This window comes from Alexandromys fortis, unplaced genomic scaffold (genome assembly GCF_014885135.2).
Source record: "Alexandromys fortis isolate MF-2015 unplaced genomic scaffold, M_Fortis_MF-2015_v1.1 scaffold_19, whole genome shotgun sequence".
NCBI lineage: Eukaryota > Metazoa > Chordata > Mammalia > Rodentia > Cricetidae > Alexandromys > Alexandromys fortis.
In genome coordinates this window covers 215,508-238,495 of record NW_026067890.1, presented here as the reverse complement: position 1 = coordinate 238,495, position 22,988 = coordinate 215,508, and the positions used below count along the sequence as shown (strand labels likewise).

Genomic DNA, 22,988 nt, shown 5'->3' with positions numbered 1-22,988 from the left:
TAAGATATTATATATCTTTATATATATTTAGTATATATATATATATATACTAAAAGAATAAATAATATTTAAAATTGCTGCCAGTAAGTGGGGAGTTAATATGGATATGTATGCGATTTATCACATACAAGAGCAGAAATATTTTCCCCTATGTAGAAAATTAATAATTAGATAACTTTATTGGAAATTAGTCATTCTAGGTTACAAATGGGGTAAAAAAAACAAAGCAAAGCAAACAAAAACCCTTCATTCTGATATTCAAAACATACAGTCTGACTCTCAAAGTCTTTTTCTAGATACTAAGGTTGTTTAATCATGGTATTTTTCAAATTAATATGTACTTTCATTGGTGCTTTAAAGCATAATAAAAGTCAGTTGTTCAATAATTTGCTAAATTGTCCTATTAATTTAATGATTTGACCATTTAAATCTACTATATCTTTTTATGAGCATTACTTGAGGCATGAAATATATCAAATATGTACATTATTTATGAGGTCAAAATGTACAAGATGAATGGACTTAATTTGTGACTAGTTCATCTAGAGAAAAAATATGTAGTAATTTAATTAAATACGAATCAGGCCATAAAGAAACTTTAATTAAATGCTTATTTTCTTCTAATCTATTCCTATTTTGTTACAAACAGAAGCTAAATTTCAATCCACTTGTTATTCAGAAATTCAAATTCTCATGCTCAGTTTCAAGTTCTGTATCATAGGTATTTCTGTTTTTCCTTCATGAAACATCAATTTTAAAGTCTCAATAAAAATATACAAAAAAAAAGATATTGGCTGAAGAGACTACAGAAGTACAAGACCCACACTCGAAACTCAGATTCCCTTCTAAACAAGCTTGATGCTGTAGTCTGCATCTGTAATCTCACCACTCCGAGCAGGAGAGAGATGGCACAGACAGATGAATCCTTGGAATCATCTAGGCCAAGTAGTCTGGCACAGAGAACAGAAATACAACAAAGAGGGAACAACTCAGAAAAAAGCAGAAAGCAAGAACCACATCAAAGGTTCTCTTCTGACCTCCACACATGTACCTCATTCACACAAAGTGATGCCCAAGCACACACACACACACACACACACACACACACACTACACATCTTACACAAAATATCTACAGAATGGCATAGCATAATTTAATAATACATTGAGTCATCGTAGAAAATTAAGACTGATTATATTCCATTGGATGTGATACAAACTTTAGATTTAAAATTATTTCAAGACCATTGCTTTCAAATAATGCTTTTGCCTCATGCCAAAACAGCCAAACAAAGGTCTTGGTTGCTCATCTGTATTTGTCTTTAAGTTATATCAATTGAAAATCAATTTACTAACCAGTTCTTTTATTTACTGGAATAGATGTTTTATCTTGCCTTGAACGCATATTGATTGTGACTTAATGGCTACTGGTACTTGTATTTTGCCAATACAATGTGACCGCCAGTTCCATCTACAAGCTGAGTACTAATAGGGAAAACAAGAAAGTGTAGGGATCAAAGTATATTTCATTTAACAACTGTATTTTGGTTGGAATAAGTATTGTAACACAGACTGAAGATACACATTATTTCCCTCATTTCTATAATATTGCTTGTACCTTACCTAGTAAACTTGTAAAGAGCAGAAGTGTGGAACTGTAAAAAGTATTTCTTAACTCAGACTGGAAGCTGTATGGAAGCTTTTGACACCCTTTTGTAGAATTTAAATGCCTACGAAAGTGTTCGTTTTCATTGTGTATGATGCAGCTGTGTAATACGTACTCTTTCACCTGGAGGACCGGGAGGGCCATCACCGCCTGAAGTCCCCTGGCAACAACAACAAAAAAGAAAAGAGTGAAAAGAAAATCAAATTTGACTCTTTCTCACAGCATTGCTATCATCAACGGGAATTTGCAACAAAAATCACAGTAAGTTTGGATGATACCTTCGGCCCAGGTTTCCCTGTGGGACCTCTGGCACCTCTGGAACCACGAGGACCCTGCGTAAGAGAGGAGAAAATTCACCCAGTGCAAAGCAAATCCAAAAACAAATGTGAAACACTAATATCAAAATGGCATTCACTATAGTGAAACAAAGTACCTACCGTTGGACCACGTTGACCCCGGGGCCCTGGTTTGCCAGCGACTCCCTGACAAAGACAGGTCAAAGAGTTTCAGTGTGTAACAATGTCACAGTAAATGGGGGGGGGGGTGAGAAACAGGGACTCATATAGGGGCACGGTCACTAGCCATCTCTGGACATTATACTTATGCGCCATACCCGGGCACCTTTCTCCCCGTTGGCCCCTGGAAATCCAGGAAATCCAGTGGAGCCCTGAAAGAATACAAATAATCAACAATGAATATGATTGTTCTAATTACTTTGGAAAACGTTGATGTGTTTAGAGATAGTAGCATTCAATAAAAAAGGATGTCCTTGCTTTGGACGCTCATAATATACAATCTTTAAATATAATTGTTAAGCCATTACACGAAATCTCTTCTTGCATTTGAAGGGAACTTACAGTGACATCTGAAATCCTGGAAGCATGAATTGATAAAAAAAAAAACTATTTTAATATTTAAATTTAAAAGTAAAATAAGAAAGTATTCACCATATCTATTATTATTAAACAGAAGTTAATGGATATTTTATGAAAATAGATTTTAATGTGATAGCCAGTATATTTGCTCCAAATCTGAAGAAAAAAATCGCATTTCATAAATGTCAGTTATAATATAAAACATTTTCCTTAATTAATATTACACCTCCCCTCTTTCCAAGATCTACTACTCCTCAGTTTTTCTTCAGAAAAGAGCAGGTCTCCCAGGAATATCAACCCAAAACAGTATAATAAGTTACAACAGGACCAGGCACATACTCTCATATCAACACTGGGATGAGGAAACCCAGTAGGAGAAAAAGAGTCTCAAAAGCAGGCAAAAGAGTCAGAGACAATCACCATCCCCACTGTTAGGAGTTCCCTAAGAACACCAAGTTACAAACCATAACATATATGCAGAGGACCTAGCTCAGACCCATACAGGCTCCCTGATTGTTGAGTCAGTTTCTATGAGCTCCTATGAGTTCTTCTTAGCTGATTCTGTGGCCCAGATTTTGGAAGTGTCCTCAACCTCTCTGATATTTACAATTCATCCTCTCCCTCTTCTTCAGGATTCCCCAAACTCAGCCTAATGTTTGGCTGTGGGTCTCCAGCAACTTTTATTTTTAAACTGCATTATATTATACACCCTGAAAAGCTTCCTTTCCATTTCCTACTGTTTTAGAAACAGACATAAAGCTCTGTGTTTCGAATCCCAGTGATCTTAATTCACATCTTATGCCTCCCAAGTACCATCCAAATAAAGCAAAGGCACATATTGTCCACTTTGAGTCTATTTTTCTGTCGCTAAAGAGGGCAATGGACTATTATTAATACATCTTAATACTTTAAAGTTTAGGGGACATTGGAAAAAAATTCAGGATTCACCGATAAAGAAATGTGGAGTATGAAGTGATAATACTGGATAATATGGAAAAATACAGGTTTCATCAATAAAGAAATGTGGAGTATAATACTGGATAATAAACAATGATTGAATAAAAATGTAAAATGCCCATAGTGTACTTAATATGAACGTGCATATTTTACTAGTGAAATACAACTTAAATCCCAATAACAAAAGTTCCACATTTTACCTTGGGCATGTGCCCAGACTCTCATCTTCTCAGACACTTTATTGACCATTATCCAAACAGTTTTATGTCTTTATTAAATAAAGAAATAGAGAAGATTGAACTTTGAATTTTTTTCTCTCAATTTTCTAAATGTTCTCCCAAACATCGAAGTGGAGGGAGTTTCAAAAAAATCTATTTTAAACCACTGCATGGATGAAATTTAAGAATATATAAAATTATCTGCTGAGAGAGGAGCAGACTTGATTTTATACACATCTCTATGTATTAAGGGGGATATAGTCACATTCTTTGACTTTTTATCTAATTTCTCCCTAGAACAAAGTTCCCCAAGTGACAAATGACCCATATATATCAAAATAAACTGTAATGCTTTTTAAAAATACAAATTATGAGTAGCACGCCAGACATACTTAAACTGAAAAACTCTCACATAGGGACTTAGGAATCATGGCCCTCTCCAGATGACACATACTTAATGATGGAGAACAGGTGGAAGTTGGAGGTAATGAATGGACAATTAGAACAGCCACCTGCACACCCACATTCAGAATGTGACAAGCTCATTGCCATTTGAATGTAGCAAAGCTTTCCTATTTAGCAGTCAAGATAGACAAGAAAATTGTATGTGTTGTTCCATTTCATCATGGGGACAAACAATGATCCAAAGACTACACAATATTGAATGGGTGATGTGATTTTCAATATATTTTGTGTTGACTATCACTTTAGAACAAATGATATAAAGTTTAAAATGGAGAAGAACACTCTGTATATTAAAATTTTAAGTGATTTTAATATTTTAATTTTAAAAACAATTTGCCTTCTTTGTCTTCAGAATCAGAGGAAGTCCTATCTGTTAGTTGCTATATGACTGAGAATTTAACATATAAACAGAATCTGGCATCTAAATGACAAACGTTACCTAAATTTTATACACAAATGAATATGCCTGCTCTGATCAGAATAGATAACTGCCCTATTTAAAATACTCTGTTAAAGAAATGGTTAATATTAATGTTATTGTTTTAAATTTTTATTTAGTATATATGAAAGCCAGAAATTTTCTCAACCTGCCAGTTTTTCATGTAAATTTTTCTAAACAAAATATGCAATGCACATTCAGACTAAACACTGTCTCTAAAATGGCAAAAGAAAAACAAATAAAAGATGACAAGGGGAAAATTAGTGCTGAAATTGTTCTGTCAACAAATTAAAACTTGCACAACTATCTTGTATAATGTTCAATTATGAACGTATTCTACTTCATGTTAGATCTTAGGTTCTAAAACAACTGTCATCTTTTATAACACTTGGTGGTTTTTCTTCCCAGATTATTTTGCTCCTATGACATTGGCAAATGACTGTTTAACTACAGGTCTTCAACTACTTAGAATTAGCAGCCAAAGTTAAATTTTCTTTAAATATTGTCTATTGCAATGTTACTAGCTTCTATTTAGGAAAAAGGCTTAAGACTTCCTTTGATTTATGATGGGAACATCACTGTTTTTTTATTTAAAACAGATCTATTGTTTCAATTACAGAAAAAATTGGAGTTATGAAGAAAAGGAACATTAAATATTGATGTCTCAAGAAATCTCATCTCATTGTGAGAAGGAACACTTTCATTTTGCCAACTCTAAGATTTTCATAATAAGAGTTTAGAGAAAACTGATCAGAAAATTGATGTCAGCAAAATGGAATACATCATAATTTCATATAAACTTGCAAGATATGATGGTGCTAATTCAAATGACATTATGACTGCTTCCTATCATTTTTAAATCAAAATAAACACACACTATGATTTCTTGTGCATTTTAGTGAGCAGATTAAGGGTTCACAACATAAAGCTGAGATAGTTTACAGTTTAGGATTGTACAGTAAATGGATCTCTACAGAAATAACTGTTGTTAATTTCCAACACTTGAAAAGAATGTGATTGGAAGATAGAACAACATATTACATATAAGATGGAAAATGTAAAAGACAACTGAGCAGCATTTTCTATCTGAAAAGCATTTAGATGACACTTGTACCATTTTTAAAATACATCTTATTACATAAGGAAATAAATGGTCTGTTTGAAAAGATAAAAACGTCACATGGCACGATTAATATACACAGTGTAGGAAAATGAGAGGAAACTATCGTCCCCACATTGAGGAAGGACAGTTTTGTCACCCACAGTTTATCTATGAAGCATATTAATGCATGCTTGTGATATTAACATAACTAAACTTTCCTATATCCGTTATTCTTGCTATGTATACTGTTTAAAATAGAAAAGACAAGAAAACCGACCAATATAAAATGCATCTCATGTACAATATTTTAAAAAGTGAGCTACGTATAATTGTGCATTCTTGTAATTCAATCACATTGGGTTTGAAGCAGGTGACCAGCATGAACAGTATATCAAATCCCTGTCTTTAAAAGAAAAAGGAATAACTACCCAAATTATTAGTTAACATTTACATATTAATTTCATATAGCTATCAATATAATTAGTAAGTACATCAAGGCTAGCCAATAATAGATTTTACAAGCAAAAGCAAAATTCATGTTCCAAAATAAACAGCAATCACAAAAAAACTCATAATTAAAGTATTTGTAATTATTTCAAATATCAGAGACTGAAATTTGAGCAGTATAGTTGATTACACTTTGTATCCTAAAGATAAAACTATGTCAAAAATCTCTGAAAGTTGTAATGTTACTTTCGTTGACTGAAAAGTAATAGCAGGTAAACACATTAAGAATATTTAAAAGATTCAGGGCTAAACAAGTGTTTCCTAAATTCACATCAAGTGTCCTTATGAGACACAGATGGGAAAGGATGAACAAAAAGAGCCCATGTGAAAATGAAAGGGGTGGAAGGGCGCAGGCCCCAGTCAAGGATTGCTGGAGGCAGCCTAAGTTGCAAGAGTCCAGGACAGATTGGCTCCTAGAGGTTTTGGAGGAGATGTGGTCCTAACAGAACATTGATCACAGACCCCTGGCCTTGAGAAAGGCAACAGTGAAACTTTCAATTGGTCTCCTTTACCCAAGTTTTAGATATTTGTTCTGGAACTCTGGGGAAATGAATGCTACTGCAAATGACAGCCAGAATTTTAAAAAAACAATGGAACAGAGCCCAAATGGCTCATTGGCTGATGGCACATTCCACCAAAAGAGTGGCCCAGAGTTTGATCCCTGAAACCCACATGGTGGAAGGAAATAACTGATCCCAGAAAATTGCTCCCTGTCCTTCGTATATGTGACCTGGGATGTGAGCACAGATGCGTAGGTATAAGCACACATGTGCACACATGTAAATACATGAATAGAAATAAGAAATAATTCAGACCACAAGGGTAATAGAAATAAAATAAAAAGCTATTATCTTCCACGTGATAGCTAATGTAACTGAAAATATTTTATTTTCTTCCCTCAAATATATTTATTCTAATTATGTCAAATGAGTTAACTAAACCTTTCTTTCATAATGACCCTGTACCCAGAAATTCTCAAGGACATAACAGGCTCTCTGAAACACCTGAACTTCAGGTGAGTGAGTGTGTGTGTGTGTGTGTGTGTGTGTGTGTGTGTGTGTGTATCATTATACATGTAAGTGTGTTTTTTATTTGGTGATAAGTATTAAAAAAATAAAATTAGACTTTATTCTCTCTTTTCTCCATCTCTACAACTAAGTCTCTAAGGATAGGCAATTAGTTAACCTGTATGTCACACAGATAAGTCCATAAAATTCAAATTCAAATTATTTTACCTTAGGACCTTGTCTTCCTGGATATCCTGGCAATCCTGGAACCCCAAGTTTCCCCTAAAATTATGAAAAACACAAAAGTAAATATAAACAGCCTATATATTATTGCTTCAGTGAGAATTTTCTGAATTATTTGAGCAAAGTATTCATATACTTGATATAATGCAAATATTTACCACACTTTATTTTCATCATAGGTTTTTGATTTTTATGAGAAAATGAAATTTTACAACATACATATGTTAAATGTTTTCCTAATACCTGATAACAATCATTGTGCAAATGACAGTATCCTCTTTGGAGACATTTAATTTAGACGAAGACAATCCTTACCCACTGTGAATCATAAGGCATAAATATAGAAAACAGCTTCTTAATTAAACACGAACACAAGTTAGTTAACAGAGTTGGAAATATATTCAGAACTTACAACTCTAACTAAAGAAAATCTTCATGATAAATTAACTCATTTGTCATATTCTAACTGTAAATCAAGTTATTAGGTTATGTAACAATTTCTCATTAATTAAAAATTAAATAACTATATTTGTATACTCCCAATTCATTTGTACCAATATTGGTTAAATCTGAGTTAATAAATTTAAAATGTATTGAGAACAATAGCAAATGATGATAACTTACATGGAGTGCTATCCTTGGAATTGGGGACATGAATGTTTAACTACTCTGCTCCCGTTCAATGACGTTATCTCTCAAGGTTAATTTTTTTTTAAAAAAATGTTAAATTATAATCAGTTTAAAAAATTTCATTTCCTCCCCATCACTTAAATTCAAAGACTGTGTTTAAGCTTAGTGTGCAATCACCTGCATGGCATGGTTAAGGCTATTGTTTTAATCCACAGTAGATAATAATTTAACCCCAAAACATTAATAATTTAAGTTCAGAATATAGTAAAAAGTTTCTTAAATAAATAAATTATGCATTAATCAAAAGTAATGCTCTTTACTACATTAAGATAAAGATAGTAGAAATATTTTGACACAGCAATATGACCCAGGTTTTTTGAAAACAATGACTATTGCATTAATGTGGAAATTCTTTCTTAATATCAGGTTAAATTCAAATCTTTTGAACAGAAACCTATGGTATATACTTTAAATAGTATCCTATGAAAATATATTCATATATTAAAAAACATCTACTTTGTTTGGGGACAAATATGGTTTGGTTTGATCTGATGCAGTATGTGTGGCATCATTCACTGCTTCCTTCACGCTCAGGACATTTAGACTCAGTATCAGCTGTGGGCAACCTTTAGGGATGGCTGCTCCTGATTTAGTCCATTGCAGAAGGAGAAATGTAGCTGACTTAGGACTGAGTGCTGTCTTCCTACTGTAAGGGGACTGCACACTGAACACAAGAACTGTGCTGTTCACAATGACGCAGAAGCACGCTGCACTGCACACACTGTGAGATGGAAGCAAACCAACCTTCTCTCCTGCTTGGCCAGAGGGGCCTGGGTCTCCAGTTGGGCCTGCACGGCCTTTGGGCCCCTCGGGGCCATCTTCTCCTCTGGGGCCAACTTGACCCACCTCGCCCTGAAATGCAAAGTAATATGGTTTGTTCATTTAAAACACTTCCGTATTTGGAGGAGGAGATTCCAGTCTATTAGAGAATCAGGCTTTTGTGACTCTTGGTTTCTTGTCTTGTATTTGGTTTGCTTGCTTTCTTATGAGAAAAGGGTTAAAATAGTTTAATGTCAAGAAGCATTTCATTATTTAATAAATACCTGAATGTGCCTAATAATTAAAAGTTTTGGGAGCTTGATGGTACCTTATGTACTACCATATTGCTCAGATAATATCTGGGACAGAAAGAGTTAGAGGCAGAGAGAGACACAGACAGAAACACACAGAAATTGAGAAAGGCAGAGACACAGAGAGTGACAAAGACAGAGGCAGAGAGAGACAGAGACAGAGTGAGGATTTTTATGGGAGAGAATGGAGAATAGAGATTAGAAAGAAGTTTTGGAAACTATCATCTGAAGCACAAAAGTCTTCATTTTGGAATATTTTTTTACATCTTGAGCAAATTGGCAGCTGAAAATCAAGGAAATTGCCTCCAATCCTGAGAGCCTTCATGAACTTTAGGGAATCACAGCTACTCTGAGGTCTGCCTCTTTGATTAGATAGATGCAGTATTTATATGAGTTATGCAATGAAGTATTTAATGTACTCTAGGTGAGTTAATCCACTTTAAAATATTGTCAGATGCAAATTACCATCTTTACACTCTGCAGTTCAGGTAACCATAAAAATTAAAATGCATGTAAGTTCCATAATAAGACTTTCAAACACCATAGTTCACAACATATATACAGAATTTAAAATAAAACCACATTTCTTTCTTCTAGTAATTTGACCATACTATGCTGAAACTTTCAAAAACAACAGTAGTAAGTTATATGGAGATTTTGTTGAGGTTATATCTTAATAAACCCATTGTTGAGGTGAGACTATCAAAGTGGTATTTGGATGTATGGTTCTATAGCAGAATGCTTATCCAGCATTGTCAAAGTCCATAGTTACATTCTCAACACTACAAAAAACACAGATAGTGTATAAGTCCTCCTGAAATCTCTATTAAACATAGCTTATCTTAAAAGTGCAAATATGCCAGGTGTGCTGGTTGATGCAAGCCTTTAATCTCAGCACCTGGAAAGCAGGGCAAGCAGCCTTTGAGAGTTTTGAGCTAGGTTGGGTTGGGCTACATAGTGACTTCAAGGCTATCTGTAAGTACACAGGGAGTCCCTGTGAAAAGGAAACTATATAGAGTACTTACTTAATGTATAGTAGACTAAAAGCATGTAGTATCTAACACAAAGCTACTATTTCTGGAAACAGGATGAATTAAATTCATTCTCCATTGAATCTATGCCTTTAGCATGATAGGTATCTTCAGACATTTGTGTCTCTTACAGAATTTAACCCAACATTTAGAAAAACACTGGTACTATACTATCCCCACTATCATTATGATTTTCAATATTTATACAACAATTGAAGTAAGATATCTTTGGTAATATTTTATTTCACCTTTGCTTGCTGTATTTAGTGCTAAGGGAAATATATTTGTAAAGGGTGTAAGCTAATGTTTATGTAGCTTTTCATTTTGGAGAAAGGAACCTCAATTGAGAAAATGCCTCTACAAGAGTGGCCTGGAGGCAAGCCTGTGGAACATTTTCTAATTGAAGATGGAGTTGACATGTTTGGAGCACCCTGTGTGCTGAAAGAAAGCAAACTGAGCTTAAGGAGCAGCAAGCTGGTAAGCAATACTTCTTAATGGCCTCTGTATCAGCTCCTGCCTCCAGGTTCCTCTCTAACTTTTCTCAGTAATGGACTATTACCTGGAAGGAAACAAACTCTTTTCTCCTTATGTTGCTTTTGTTTGTGGTGTTTATCACAGCAGTAAAAAGCTGAGCTAAACATACAGTGCGTTCAAATTTATATACTTTTTACTCACTCTGTCACCTTTAAGTCCCATGTCACCTTTGAACCCTGGAAAGCCATCTTCACCCTATTATGAATAAAAAAGATTTTGATCAATTATTTTGAATGACTAAAAAAGTCAAAAAATTAATACTAATAGTTAGAAAAAAATCTCCAGAGAAATAAAAATTCAAGTCATGAGACCACAAACTCTCTGTTCCATCCCAGGCCTATTACCTTATCCTGGAATTTTATCATCTTTCCACAGTGATTGGTTATAAATTAAAGAATCTTTCACAAATATATTTATGACTACCTCTCTATCTCTTGGAGAAAATAATCATTTTTTAAAATAATACCATTTCTTTTAAACATTCAAACAAAGAAAAACTAAGTACTTAAATACTTATCATTAACATAAAGAACTTGACAAAATATTTTTATCCAAAATGACTCGTTTTACATTGGAATTTCCATGATTTGCTGTTTTCTCCAATGGAATGACAGTGAGCTTATCCGCCACTGCAAAGCAGTTCTCAATCCTCATATTCAGAAGTAGTTGACTAACATATAAAGGACTCCATGATTTTTTGTGTGCTTTTATTAGTTGCAGTAACATAAACAAGATCTATACAGAGACAATACCAGTTGTCAAGCCAACATGGTTAGGGGAATTTTCACAAGGCTTCACTCTGAAATGAAGAGTTATATGTTGGAAATATTGTGTTAAGGCGTGTTGATTTTGCTATGTTGCATTTGTTTGACTCTTGAAGCTGTGATACTTTGTCTGCCTAGAACACCTGATGGTTTAATAAGGATCTGAATGGCCAATAGCAAGGCAGGAGAAAGAATAGGCAGGACTGTCAGACAGAGAATATATAGAAGGGGAAATCGAAGAAGTGGCCAGAGAAGGAGAAGGACATCAGGGGACAGCCACCCAGCTACACGGCAATCCACTGAGTAACAGTAATATTTACAGAACTAAGAGAACATGAATAGTCCAGCGGCAAATGGTAGACAGGATAATATAAGTTAAGAAAAAAAAAAGCCAAGGTCGGACATTTACAACTAAGTATAAGCCTCCATGTGGTTTATTTGGGAGCTGGGTGGCAGGCCCCCCATAAGAGCAAAAAAAAAAGTAAAAAGCATACTACCAACTGGCTACCAGTTAAAGCAACTTAATGGGTGCTAAGAAAGAAAGGATCAGTCTTCTCATGGGAAAGGGCCTCTGATAATTTAGGGATGGAAAAGAATGGAGGAGGTCAAATGGTGTAAATACACTGCTTGTATATGAAATTTTATTTCAAAATGAGGGTTTTTTTTCAAGGTGTTGTATCGTTCCTAAATATTTGGGGGAAACGACTGTCTTATAAGAACAATCCTCAGTATTTCTACAAAAGAATCACTGAAATTAAGATTTGCAAATGCACATTTATTTTACACTTGGCAAATGGTAGTGGTGAAACAAGTTCTTTGTCGCAGATCAAGTACTGAAGAAAGATCTATTAAAGATAAATATTAGGAAATAATGGATAGATTTAGAGAAGTGAGAGCAGAATTTAGACAATATTCCCAGTAAAATACAGTAATTAATAGAAAAGATAATAGTATGTATTCATGAATTAGCAAGTTTAATTTATGAAGCTGCCCAGTGTCTCAAAAAAAAATCACATTCAATAAAAGTCCCACCAAAATCCCAATTGTTGTGTATATGTAATAGCATGTAATGAAAGAAGAGGCCATGGTTTTAAAGAGAATAGGAGAGGTACCTGGGAGCACCTGGGAAGAGAAAAGGAAGGGAGGAATATTGTAATTATGTTATATTTTCAAAAGAGTGATTCCATTGAAATTCTCCTCAGAGATTGAAGAAAATTTTAAATTTCATGTAGAGATATAAAATATCCAAGATAGCCAAAGCAATCCTGAAGATCAATAAACAGCCAAAGGGATCACCATCTTAGATATAAAACTATATTAAAGATTTCTAGATCAAATTTCTAAAACAGCATGGAACTAAATTTAAAAAACAGAGTCATTAATCGAGGAATAGACATAAATTCCTACTCATTTTTTGAAATTATACTGTAATTACATGATTTCTTCCTTGCATTTCCTGTGTGCTCCCAAATATATATTTATTATGACAAAAAATAAGCCTGTTTGCAGTTAATCACAATAGGACACTGCTTCCAATAAATGGTAGAACCAATAATCTTTCCTAATTAGCCATTGAATCCCTGGTGATTAATCTATCTGATACCTTAAAATCCATGATGCTCAATAAGCACTAAGTGAACAAATGGAAACATATTCAAGTTTCAGTTGGTGATTTGTAAATTACATAAAGGTCCAGAAAATGTCATAAACTGTTATGGTTACATGAAAAGTGAACCCCAGCTTCATGTTTTGGATGCTTGTTCTGAGTATGTACATGACAATTGGATGCAGAATCTAAAATGTATGTATACACTTACAGTTGTGAGAAAAATAGCAAAATATATAGCAGCAATCAAAGTATTCATTGATGTTCGTTAGAAGAGGTGAAAATAGCTTGTACGTGTGATGAAATGTTATTTAGCTTTTAAGGAAGGAAATACTTAGCTTTTATTTAAAAAAAAATTAGAACTGTGAATTGTTACAACAAAAGGGAAACACAAAGACCTACACCTAGAACCAGTGACACAAACCTATGACAGGTCTAAATTAAGGGTTTGCAGACTCTTTTCCTAGGGAGTAAACTATGCTGTTTTCAAGACTCTGGTGGCGAAGTGGCCTTTGAAAGAGCAAGCTGCTCTGTGTCCTGAGCACCACCAGAGCAAAGGGAGAGGCTGAAGAGCGGAGATGGCCATTGGCTGCCTATTCATTACTGTCAGGACTTTCTCCCCTCAGACAGACGTAATTACACAGTTGCCAGCTTTAGTTTAAAGAAAGCTGTGGACTGTGTCTAAGACTCAGCAAAAGTATTGAGGACTGGTTTAAACATCCTAGTGAGTTGGTGAGTTTTATTGTTTTGTTTGGGTTTATTTATTTACCCGTTTATTTAATTCTTTGAAATCAATACATAGAAGGCCATTTTTGTCTGCCCTCAAAATATTCCTAATTAATGAAAAATATAAAATAAAAAAATATATTCTTTAGGTATGCAAATAATATATTTTAGAATATTATTTTAAGGTGTGTTACGCTTGTTTACGTTCTCGGACATTTTTTTAACAATTGAAAGATGTGCTGCTGTTGTTTATGCTGCATTTGTTTAATTCTCTAAAACTGTGATTCTTTGCCTATCTAAAACACCTGATGGTATAATAAAGAGCTGAATAGCTTACAGCGAGAAAAGAGAAAAGATAGGCAGGTTGGTAGATGGAGCGAATAAATAGCAGGAGAAATCTGGCAGGAGAGAAGGAACGAGAAAATAAGGAGAGAAGAGCATCAGGGGTCAGCCACCCAGCTACACAGCAAGCCACGGAGTAAGAGGGAAAGTTAGATGTACAGAAGTAAGAAAAGGAAAAGGCCCAGAAGGAATAGGTAGAGGGGATAAATTAAGAAAAGTTGGCTAGAAATAAGCCAACCTAGGACTGTGCATTAATAAGGAATAATAAACCTCCATGTGTGTGGTTTATTTGGGAGCTGGGTGATAGAATCCTTCAAAAAGCCAAGGGGGTTAAAAGTGAAAACAAACTACATTTTAGCATTCCAACATGGAGGTAGAGTAAAAGAAAAGCCAACAATGTTTGTGACCATTGCTAAGCAAATAACATGTCAAATCATGAGATTTCAGGTGCCGAATTAATGTATTTTAGGAAAACAAAAAGATGGTGTCGAATTTGTTTAGAGCTGCAGAACAAAAGTTGCCCGGTTTGGTTTATTTGGTTTTCATAGTGGAAGATGGAGGGGCAGCCATGAAATCAAAAGCAGAAAACCTTAATGTCAGTGTGTTAACTTCCTCTTTCGCCATTTCATAAGCATAAACACCATTACAGAGTAAGAAGGGTGTTTTATTTACTTTCAGGTGTTTGAGGTTTTGGGATTTCACTCACTTACTTGTGCATTCTCAGAAAGCATCTACCACTGAGCTACCCTGATCTTTAACAACCTTTCTGTCTCCATTTGATATATCACGGGCTATATAACCTAATTTTATATTTTTGAAAGAAGGAATATATATTCAAATTCATGGCAACATAGTGTAAAGGAGAATAATTAAAAACTTTCATTCATCTACCAATAATTCTCAAAATTAAGGCTTATTTTCTATTAATTAGAAACAAAGGCAGAGCATTTAATGATTTAGATTTAAAATTGAAGCTTAAAACTAAGTTTCCCTTTGACTCAATTACCTTAGTTGTCGGCATACTAGAGTTGGCATACAGAATTTGCACTCCGATTCAAACTTCTAATGATTTTTCATTGTTTCTATTGCTTCTTCTTAGACTAAACACAACTCAAAGTAACCAATAATCGCTTGCTGTTTCAATGCAGAACTGTGCTACATTTATTTGCAGAAATGTTTTCTCATTTGCTTCTCCTCATCTAGAATTATCTGTCTGTCCCTTTGAAATGAATTCTCACTCCAGAAACTTACCACATGGAACCTCAACTAAACATCTTTCTTTTAAATATTGTCCACTTAATAATCCAGTAGGAAAATTGAATTGGTAAAAAAAAATGTTTAACATGAACGTGTACATATCTCAAAGCATAGATAACATACAATACAGAAATTTAAGTTCAGCACTGCCAGACCATCACTGCTGCCCTGTCACAACAGAAAGATTTTGAGCCATGTTCATCCAATGATGAGCAAGATGAATTAGGGTTATCTTCAAAGTAGCTAATTTAATTGAAAGTGCAACACATTATTTTCAAGCATACAATTAATACCTTGCCCGCCTTTAGTATCTCCCGGGACTATTTTCTCTACCAAATAAATTTTAGTAGGAATAATAATTTATGTTTAGTTATCTAACCTTACCTAATACCAAATGCATTCAATGTTCACTCATAATATTATGATTGAAAAATAAATTATTCCCTTTAAACCAATGCAGTATTACTATTAAAATAAAGAACCACACTTACCTCAACCAAACTGCTAATCAAAGGCCTGTGTTTCCACTTTGTGTTTGAAAAGTTATGGAATTATAGTATGAACCAGCCTAATCCTGATCATCAAAAGGAGCTTCTTAGCACTGAAAGTTTATCTTTGAAGGATTTAGGAATGTTCAAATACATTAAATATTTACCTTAAAGAATCTAAAAGCATTGTTCTTAAGGAAAAAAAACAGGCAGTGTCCTAAAGAGCTATTAAGGAGCCAGAGCCTTCCACAGACTGAGGCGCCTGCGTTTCTCTACCTCTGTTTGGCTTTAATTTTATTTCCTCCCAATAATAGCATTGCTACCATGCAGCATCACATACAACTTCTTTTTCACAGTAACCAATAAAATTATATTTTCTATTAACTTCAGGTTAGCATCTCGGGGATTTTAGGACAGATAAAAGTGACTGAACCCTGTGATAACTAGAAGTTGTCCTCGTGTCACAGCCAACCATGCAGACAGATGAGCCTGTGATTTGATCAAGTTAGACACATGTAATTAAAGGGGTATTTGTGGCTACCTTGACATTCTTTTGCATCTATTTTTAGAGCCTTGGTGACAAACTTATACTTGCAACATCTGTCCAGTAAGTAATTCATCTATGTTTTTCAAGGAAAAAAATAAATGCTATAATTTCATATACTGGATGCTTGGGAGATTAAAATCACCTAAAATCATATTTTACCTTTTCTCCTTTAGACCCCTTGAGACCTCTGACGCCATCTGCACCCTATGGAATAAAATGAAAACATTAAAAGACAACGACACTGCACCTTGAAATGAAATAATGTGCAAATAATTTAGGGTTTACCTTTACGCCACGTGGACCAGGATAGCCAATGGGTCCCTGTGGACCAGGAGGACCCTGAAAAAGATCCATTGTGACTTAACTATGTGGTACAGTGACAATACTACTCATTCACATACTGCAAATAATGGTTTTAGGAAGTAGTGGGTAAAAAATTAATATTTACATAAAAATGTATAAATATTAAGTAATTCTTACTAGAATTCATCATAATTTATATACATATATATATATACACTAAATATAAAGCATGCAGATCTACCACCATGAGAACTATTTATATAAAAATGATGATAAATTCTATTTCCTAAATTAGCTATCCTAGGTATACCTGTTGATTATACCAAAACACTTATATTGACAAGATATTATTGACAGATAATAAGCTTCAGACCGATGCTTGGTACCTACCAGGGCCCCCTTTTCTCCTGACTGGCCTTCTTTTCCAGGGTGACCCTACATAGAGCAAACAAACACACTGGTGAAGATGTGGTATTAATTGCGACTGTTAATCTTGTTAAATTTTCCCTATTTTTCCAAAAAGTCTGAGATCACATACTTTAGTTTTTTAATTATTGGAGAATTGTACAAGTTTCAGGATTTTCAGGAATACTGGAAACTTCCAGTTAGAGAAAAACATAAGATTATATTTGACGGGTATGTGCTTCATTACATATGGAATCATTTTCAAAGAATTTGGGGAAAGCACACAAAGTATTATATCCTGCTTTTAGCAATTCAGCCTCAAATTCTCACACACAGCAAGTTACATATGATTTATATTCTGTATGGAAATAAAGGGATGATGTATATATGAATCTTCAAATGGTAGCAGGGAGCACATGTTGTAAATACATAGAAAGATCGAAGACACGGATCAGATTATTATGTAAATAAAAATGTATAGTTTTATCACAAATATATACTATAGCTGAATATAGAAATAGCACAATAAATTTTTTCTTCCTCATCACAAATTTAAATAAATTTCAAAAGAAAATGTCAATAATAATTTTAAAATGAAGGTGGAAAACAGATTTTTCTACATTTCTAGAGGCTGAGGGATATCTAATGTCTACAGAATGTTTGTGGACATTACGTGAAGAAATTAACAAATGCCGTGTATGTGACCTGGCCTCTCTGCTGTCTGGTTTTAGGTCAACTTACACAAGCTAGACTCCTTTGTGAAGAGGACATCTCAATTGATAAAATGGTCCAACCAGACCAGGCTATAAATAATCCTGTGTGGCATTTTCTGGATTGGTGATTGGAAGAGCCCAGCCCATTGTGTGTGGTGCCAAGCCTGAACAAGTGGTCCTGAGGGCTATAAGCAGGCGAAGCCAGACGTACTCAGAACTCCTCCAGGCGCTCTGTATCATTTCTTTCCTATGTCCCTGCCCTGCTTGAGTTCTTGTCCTGATTTTCCTAAGTGATGTTACCTGGAAGTAAGTAAGCCCATTACTCCCCAGGTTACTTTTGATCATGCTGTTTGATCACAGCAATAAAAATAAGACTGGCAGACTCCGAGGGATACGTTAAAAAGTGGATGAGCTCGTTCACTGCACTTAATGTCTGTTTATTAAACACCGCAATCACTGAAAATAAAAGCGGTCTGAAATAGTTGGCAGAGAGGAGCATGTGGAATTAGGAAGGAGGCATTTGTGCAGTGACTGGTGTTCACAGTGTGGATGACTTTAAAGGCTATGGTGATTTTATTGAAGAGTTCTCAACAAAACTGACATAAAGAAATGATATTGCATTATAAAGAAACCAAGGCTTAATTACTGGATCAATTCCTTCTTATTACTGCCTACATGTAATCATTTCTAAGGATCTTGTAAAATTTATTTTCTAAGACTGCATATGGAAATGTCAATGAGGAGAGAGATAGCATTGACTTACGGGAGGCCCATCAGCACCGGGAAGCCCCGCAAGCCCTGGCTTTCCTTGTGGACCCTAATCAAAAAGAGGAGAGAAGTTGGTTTAAAAGAAAGGAAATTATGAAAGGCTCTACATTGTGCATATCAGCACAGCACTAATAACAATGTGAACTTGAGACAAAGGCTTCTGTATGTAAGACATGCAGAAAGTGTTCTAAATAATTGATAGCATTATATAAAAACAAATGAAAAACAAAGTCAACAGATGTCAAAAGATATAAATTATGCTATGTTTAGTCAGCTTAGCTGTTCTAAATTTTTTCTTGTTCAAGTTGACACATTAGTTTTTAACTGGTACAATAAACTGGTGTTAACAGAGCAAAAATGCAAATAATGAAGTTGAGAAACACATTTCCTCATTCCTAACACAGAGAAGTAAAGCTTTGGATACTCCATCGACAACACTATATTGATACCTAAGTATGGTGCAGGTAGCCCCATAGGATTAAAATAAAGATGAAAAATTCCTGATGCTGTCTTTGTAAAATCAGAGGCAAAAACTTATTTCCGTGGTATTTGTAGTGATACACACTAATGCATTGTGTGACTAGTTTTAAAAGGGTATTACAGACATAACTATATATACTATGTGACTTGATTATGGCTATGAATGAGTACAATAATAACTACCATGTTTACTATACTAAGTGTTTTTATTTTAGAGTCCAACTCTTCTACTTACTGAAGAATAAGTTTACATCATTCTCATATTGTCAGCCCCATATACATCTCTTCCATCAGACACGAGGCTGCTGCATCAGGTCACTGGCCTATGTCGACTAGATGTGCATATGTGCTGTTTGTGCTGTTTACATCATGATGTAGTTGTCTGCCTAAGGATGCTTCTTAGATGGTACTATCATTAATAGTCATGGATACAGTTTGGAGTTCTAGTGATGGAGTATCAGATTCTGAAACAGTTCTTGTAAATGTGTGAGGTTCTGTGTCGGTTATTAGAACCTGAAGTTATGTACATCTGTGTTGATGTACGTGGTGCGTGAATTAAGACACATCTAACATAAAACTAACATGGAGCTGCCCAATGGGTCACTCTAGTCCTTTCTGTCCTGAGAGTCTCCAATTTCATGTCACTCCATCACTGATAAATTTAAAACACTGCAAAGACAAACACTACAGTTATACTCTTTCTTAGGAGAAAATTGGGCATTCTAATGGGAACATTAAATATATCAATGCCAAGGCAGTACTGCCTGCGGTTCATTTCACTAGCCAGGATGGGAAAATAGTTGACAGAGGAATGTTATCGGTGCATGTCAGTCTCCAATACAACTTACAGTATTTCTATTATTCGAGGCTATTGACCATAAGCATTGCACTCATGTTGACTTGACCTACAGAACTTCATAGGAAAGCACCAATTAAATCATGTGGACCAAAAAGCATTAAAAAATTGCCTTTTTAGAAACGTTTTTATACCCTAAATTACCTTTTGGAAAGCCTTAAAATTTCAATTTCTTTCACCAATCTGCATTCCTACCATATTCTACAGTTATTACCAGAAAATACTAAATATTTAATTGAAATATTTTGCACATCACTTAAATTATTCTTTATTTTCAAGACATTAGCCTTGTTTCTTCAAAACAAACCAGTACGCCAACAAAGAATAAATCGATTCATTACTACTACCAGCAGAGGTGCCAATGACTTGGCAAGCAATACTGCATGAACCTTTACCATTGATATATATTTGAGAAAATACCAGAAATGTTAAAACTCTGGCAAAATAAGATGATTTTTTAATGAAACTGAACTCAATCCATCTCCTTTTGAATGGAGGTTTCCTGACAACAGAATGTTTTATCTGCATCCTTAACTCCCTGTGTTGTCCCTGGTGAGGGGAAAATAAAGATGAATGAATGTCATATGCTTCATATTTTAATAAAAGTTAAAATTTATGAAGTGCTTCTGTGTACGATGTGAAGCAATTTATATGCATTATCCACTTTGTCTCAGTGAGTCCTGGGAAATTCCAGCATCTGCTATTCCATGACAGAATCAGAGTCTGAATGCATCTAGATACACATACAAGTCTTCAAAGTCACTGACTTTAACAGACATTTACTTTGTGTCTGGGTATTTCTCACTGAGCTCATGCAGACCCATCATTTGTTTTCTGTAAGTCAATTAACATGTGAGTAATATGAACTCTGAACTCCCATATTAAATCACAGTAAATGTTCTACTTGTCAAAAATGTCAGAATAAATATCAGAGGTAGTTTATCACTGCAAACCAGTAGTAACCTTTATTAGAAATAGAATAAAACATAAGCTATAATAACTTTATATGAAAGTTCCTAGAGATTAAAACATCTAATGAGAATAAATCACATCTGAATGTTAAATTATACATGAGAGTTCTTATTCACCAAGTTTAAAGTAAGAAGTGTTTTAGACAGAATAACAGAAGAGAAGTCAATAAAATACTGCCAGATAGAGACAAAATATTAAGTACATGCCATATATAATATTTATATATTTGTCGTTTGAATTTATTATTATTCTGATGGGAAAAGCCTTACTGTCTTAGAATTTTCCAAGAAGATATGCTCAGAACAGAGAAAATCCTGGATTACACGTGAACAATAGCTGCAATGAGCCAAACCATATATCTTAGTTGGGGCTCAGCAACAGGAATTCAAACACACCCATTCTCCCAAGGAGACAACTTCTCTTAACAATCCAAGAAACACATAAGAAAGTTCTGTTGGAAATGTAATAGGAACATATTTCAATGTAATTTATAATGAACAAAGGATGTTTTTGAAGTGCTAGATAAAAGATAAAAGTAATAAATTTTAAAAGTCACTGATCTAAAATAAAGAGCCAAGAAGGAGAGTGCTGCTCGATGATACACTGTTTGGCTAAATAAATGGCTTAAGATAATCTTTGGGATGTATCTAAATCTCATGCTGTATTTTTCAGCACCACTACTATACTGCATGGTATCCACATAAACAGAGCACTTCAATAATTCCTTAAGAAAGGAGGGTACAAATTGCACAAGTGTGGTGGTGCACACCTTTACTCTCAGCACTCAGGGGGCAGAAGCAGGCAGATAACAGTGAGTTAGAAGCCAACCAGGACTATACAATGTTTCAGGTCAGACAGAGGGACGTGGTGAGCTCCTGTCACAAAGAAAAAAGAAAAAAAAATGGTGGTGGTGGCTCATGCCTTTAATCTCAGCAAGGTGGGCTCCAGGACATCCAGGGCTACACAGAGAAATCTTGTCTTGAAAAAAAAAGGAAAAGACAAGAGATTTGTGAAAATTACCAATAAGCTGTTAAAACAAAAAGAGCCAAGAATAGGAAATACTAAGTATGAGCATGATGAACCTCAAGAGGAATGGTCAATAACAAGAAACAAGAGAGACATGTGTTAATGAGGATGTGGGAAAACTAGAATGTCCATGTGTCACTCGAGGAAATAAAAATAAGTGGTTCAAATTATTTTATTAAAATATATTGGAAATAAATGAAAGTATCACATACCATAATTAACCAGACATGAAGATTATATTAACTGTTTTTCTAGTTATAATGCTGTCACAGATGTTTTGTATTGGAGATAGAGAAGCACATAACATACGTTGGATACTGAAAATGTAAAATTAAAGATCCATTCTGAATGCCTAGTTCTATCAGTATAGAAGCTCACAGTCTGCATACTTTGAGTCAAACTATCATCTTTAAATAATGATAAAGTAAAGACGAACCAAAACAAAGCAAAAACACACACTCATCTCGGTGTCTGAAATCACCATTTTTTAATAATATTGCAATCTGGTAAAAATCTAGTAACCCTACATTCTTTTAATTTACATCTTAAAGTGTGTAAAGGAATTTTAACCAACACTTATGCTATACTTCAGGTTACTATACTGCTTTGATAAAATACCATGTAAGGAGATATCCAGAGAAGCCAGGACTAACACCCCCTGAGCGTTGCAGGTACATACTAGATTACCAGAGCTTTTGAAAATAATACAACTTACTTTTTCCCCCGGAGGACCAATAGGGCCTTGCGGACCAGGAAGACCCTAGTATAAAAGAAGTTATTTCATGTTAGGAATCATTTCATAAGGACACATCTTCACACCAGATGATAAAATCTAAAGCACATGGACTGGTTCACCAGTAACTCTCTCTCTCTCTCTCTCTCTCTCTCTCTCTCTCTCTCTCTCTCTCTCTCTCACACACACACACACACAC

The 22,988-nt window shown here is 34.6% G+C and overlaps 1 protein-coding gene across 2 annotated transcripts in view; it reads right to left on the bottom strand.

The window, feature by feature from the left end:
- Positions 1 to 22,988, bottom strand: part of Col11a1 (collagen type XI alpha 1 chain) — a 163,766-nt gene that overhangs the window by 66,290 nt on the left and 74,488 nt on the right. For both annotated transcript variants that reach the window (XM_050155901.1, XM_050155826.1), the window contains 12 exons: positions 22,772 to 22,816; positions 18,718 to 18,771; positions 17,227 to 17,271; positions 16,819 to 16,872; positions 16,693 to 16,737; positions 10,945 to 10,998; positions 8,913 to 9,020; positions 7,464 to 7,517; positions 2,279 to 2,332; positions 2,103 to 2,147; positions 1,944 to 1,997; positions 1,781 to 1,825 (listed from right to left, as the gene is read on the bottom strand). In XM_050155901.1, coding sequence (XP_050011858.1) covers positions 1,781 to 1,825; positions 1,944 to 1,997; positions 2,103 to 2,147; positions 2,279 to 2,332; positions 7,464 to 7,517; positions 8,913 to 9,020; positions 10,945 to 10,998; positions 16,693 to 16,737; positions 16,819 to 16,872; positions 17,227 to 17,271; positions 18,718 to 18,771; positions 22,772 to 22,816 — 657 coding nt within the window. The remainder of the gene's footprint in view (positions 1 to 1,780; positions 1,826 to 1,943; positions 1,998 to 2,102; positions 2,148 to 2,278; positions 2,333 to 7,463; positions 7,518 to 8,912; positions 9,021 to 10,944; positions 10,999 to 16,692; positions 16,738 to 16,818; positions 16,873 to 17,226; positions 17,272 to 18,717; positions 18,772 to 22,771; positions 22,817 to 22,988) is intronic.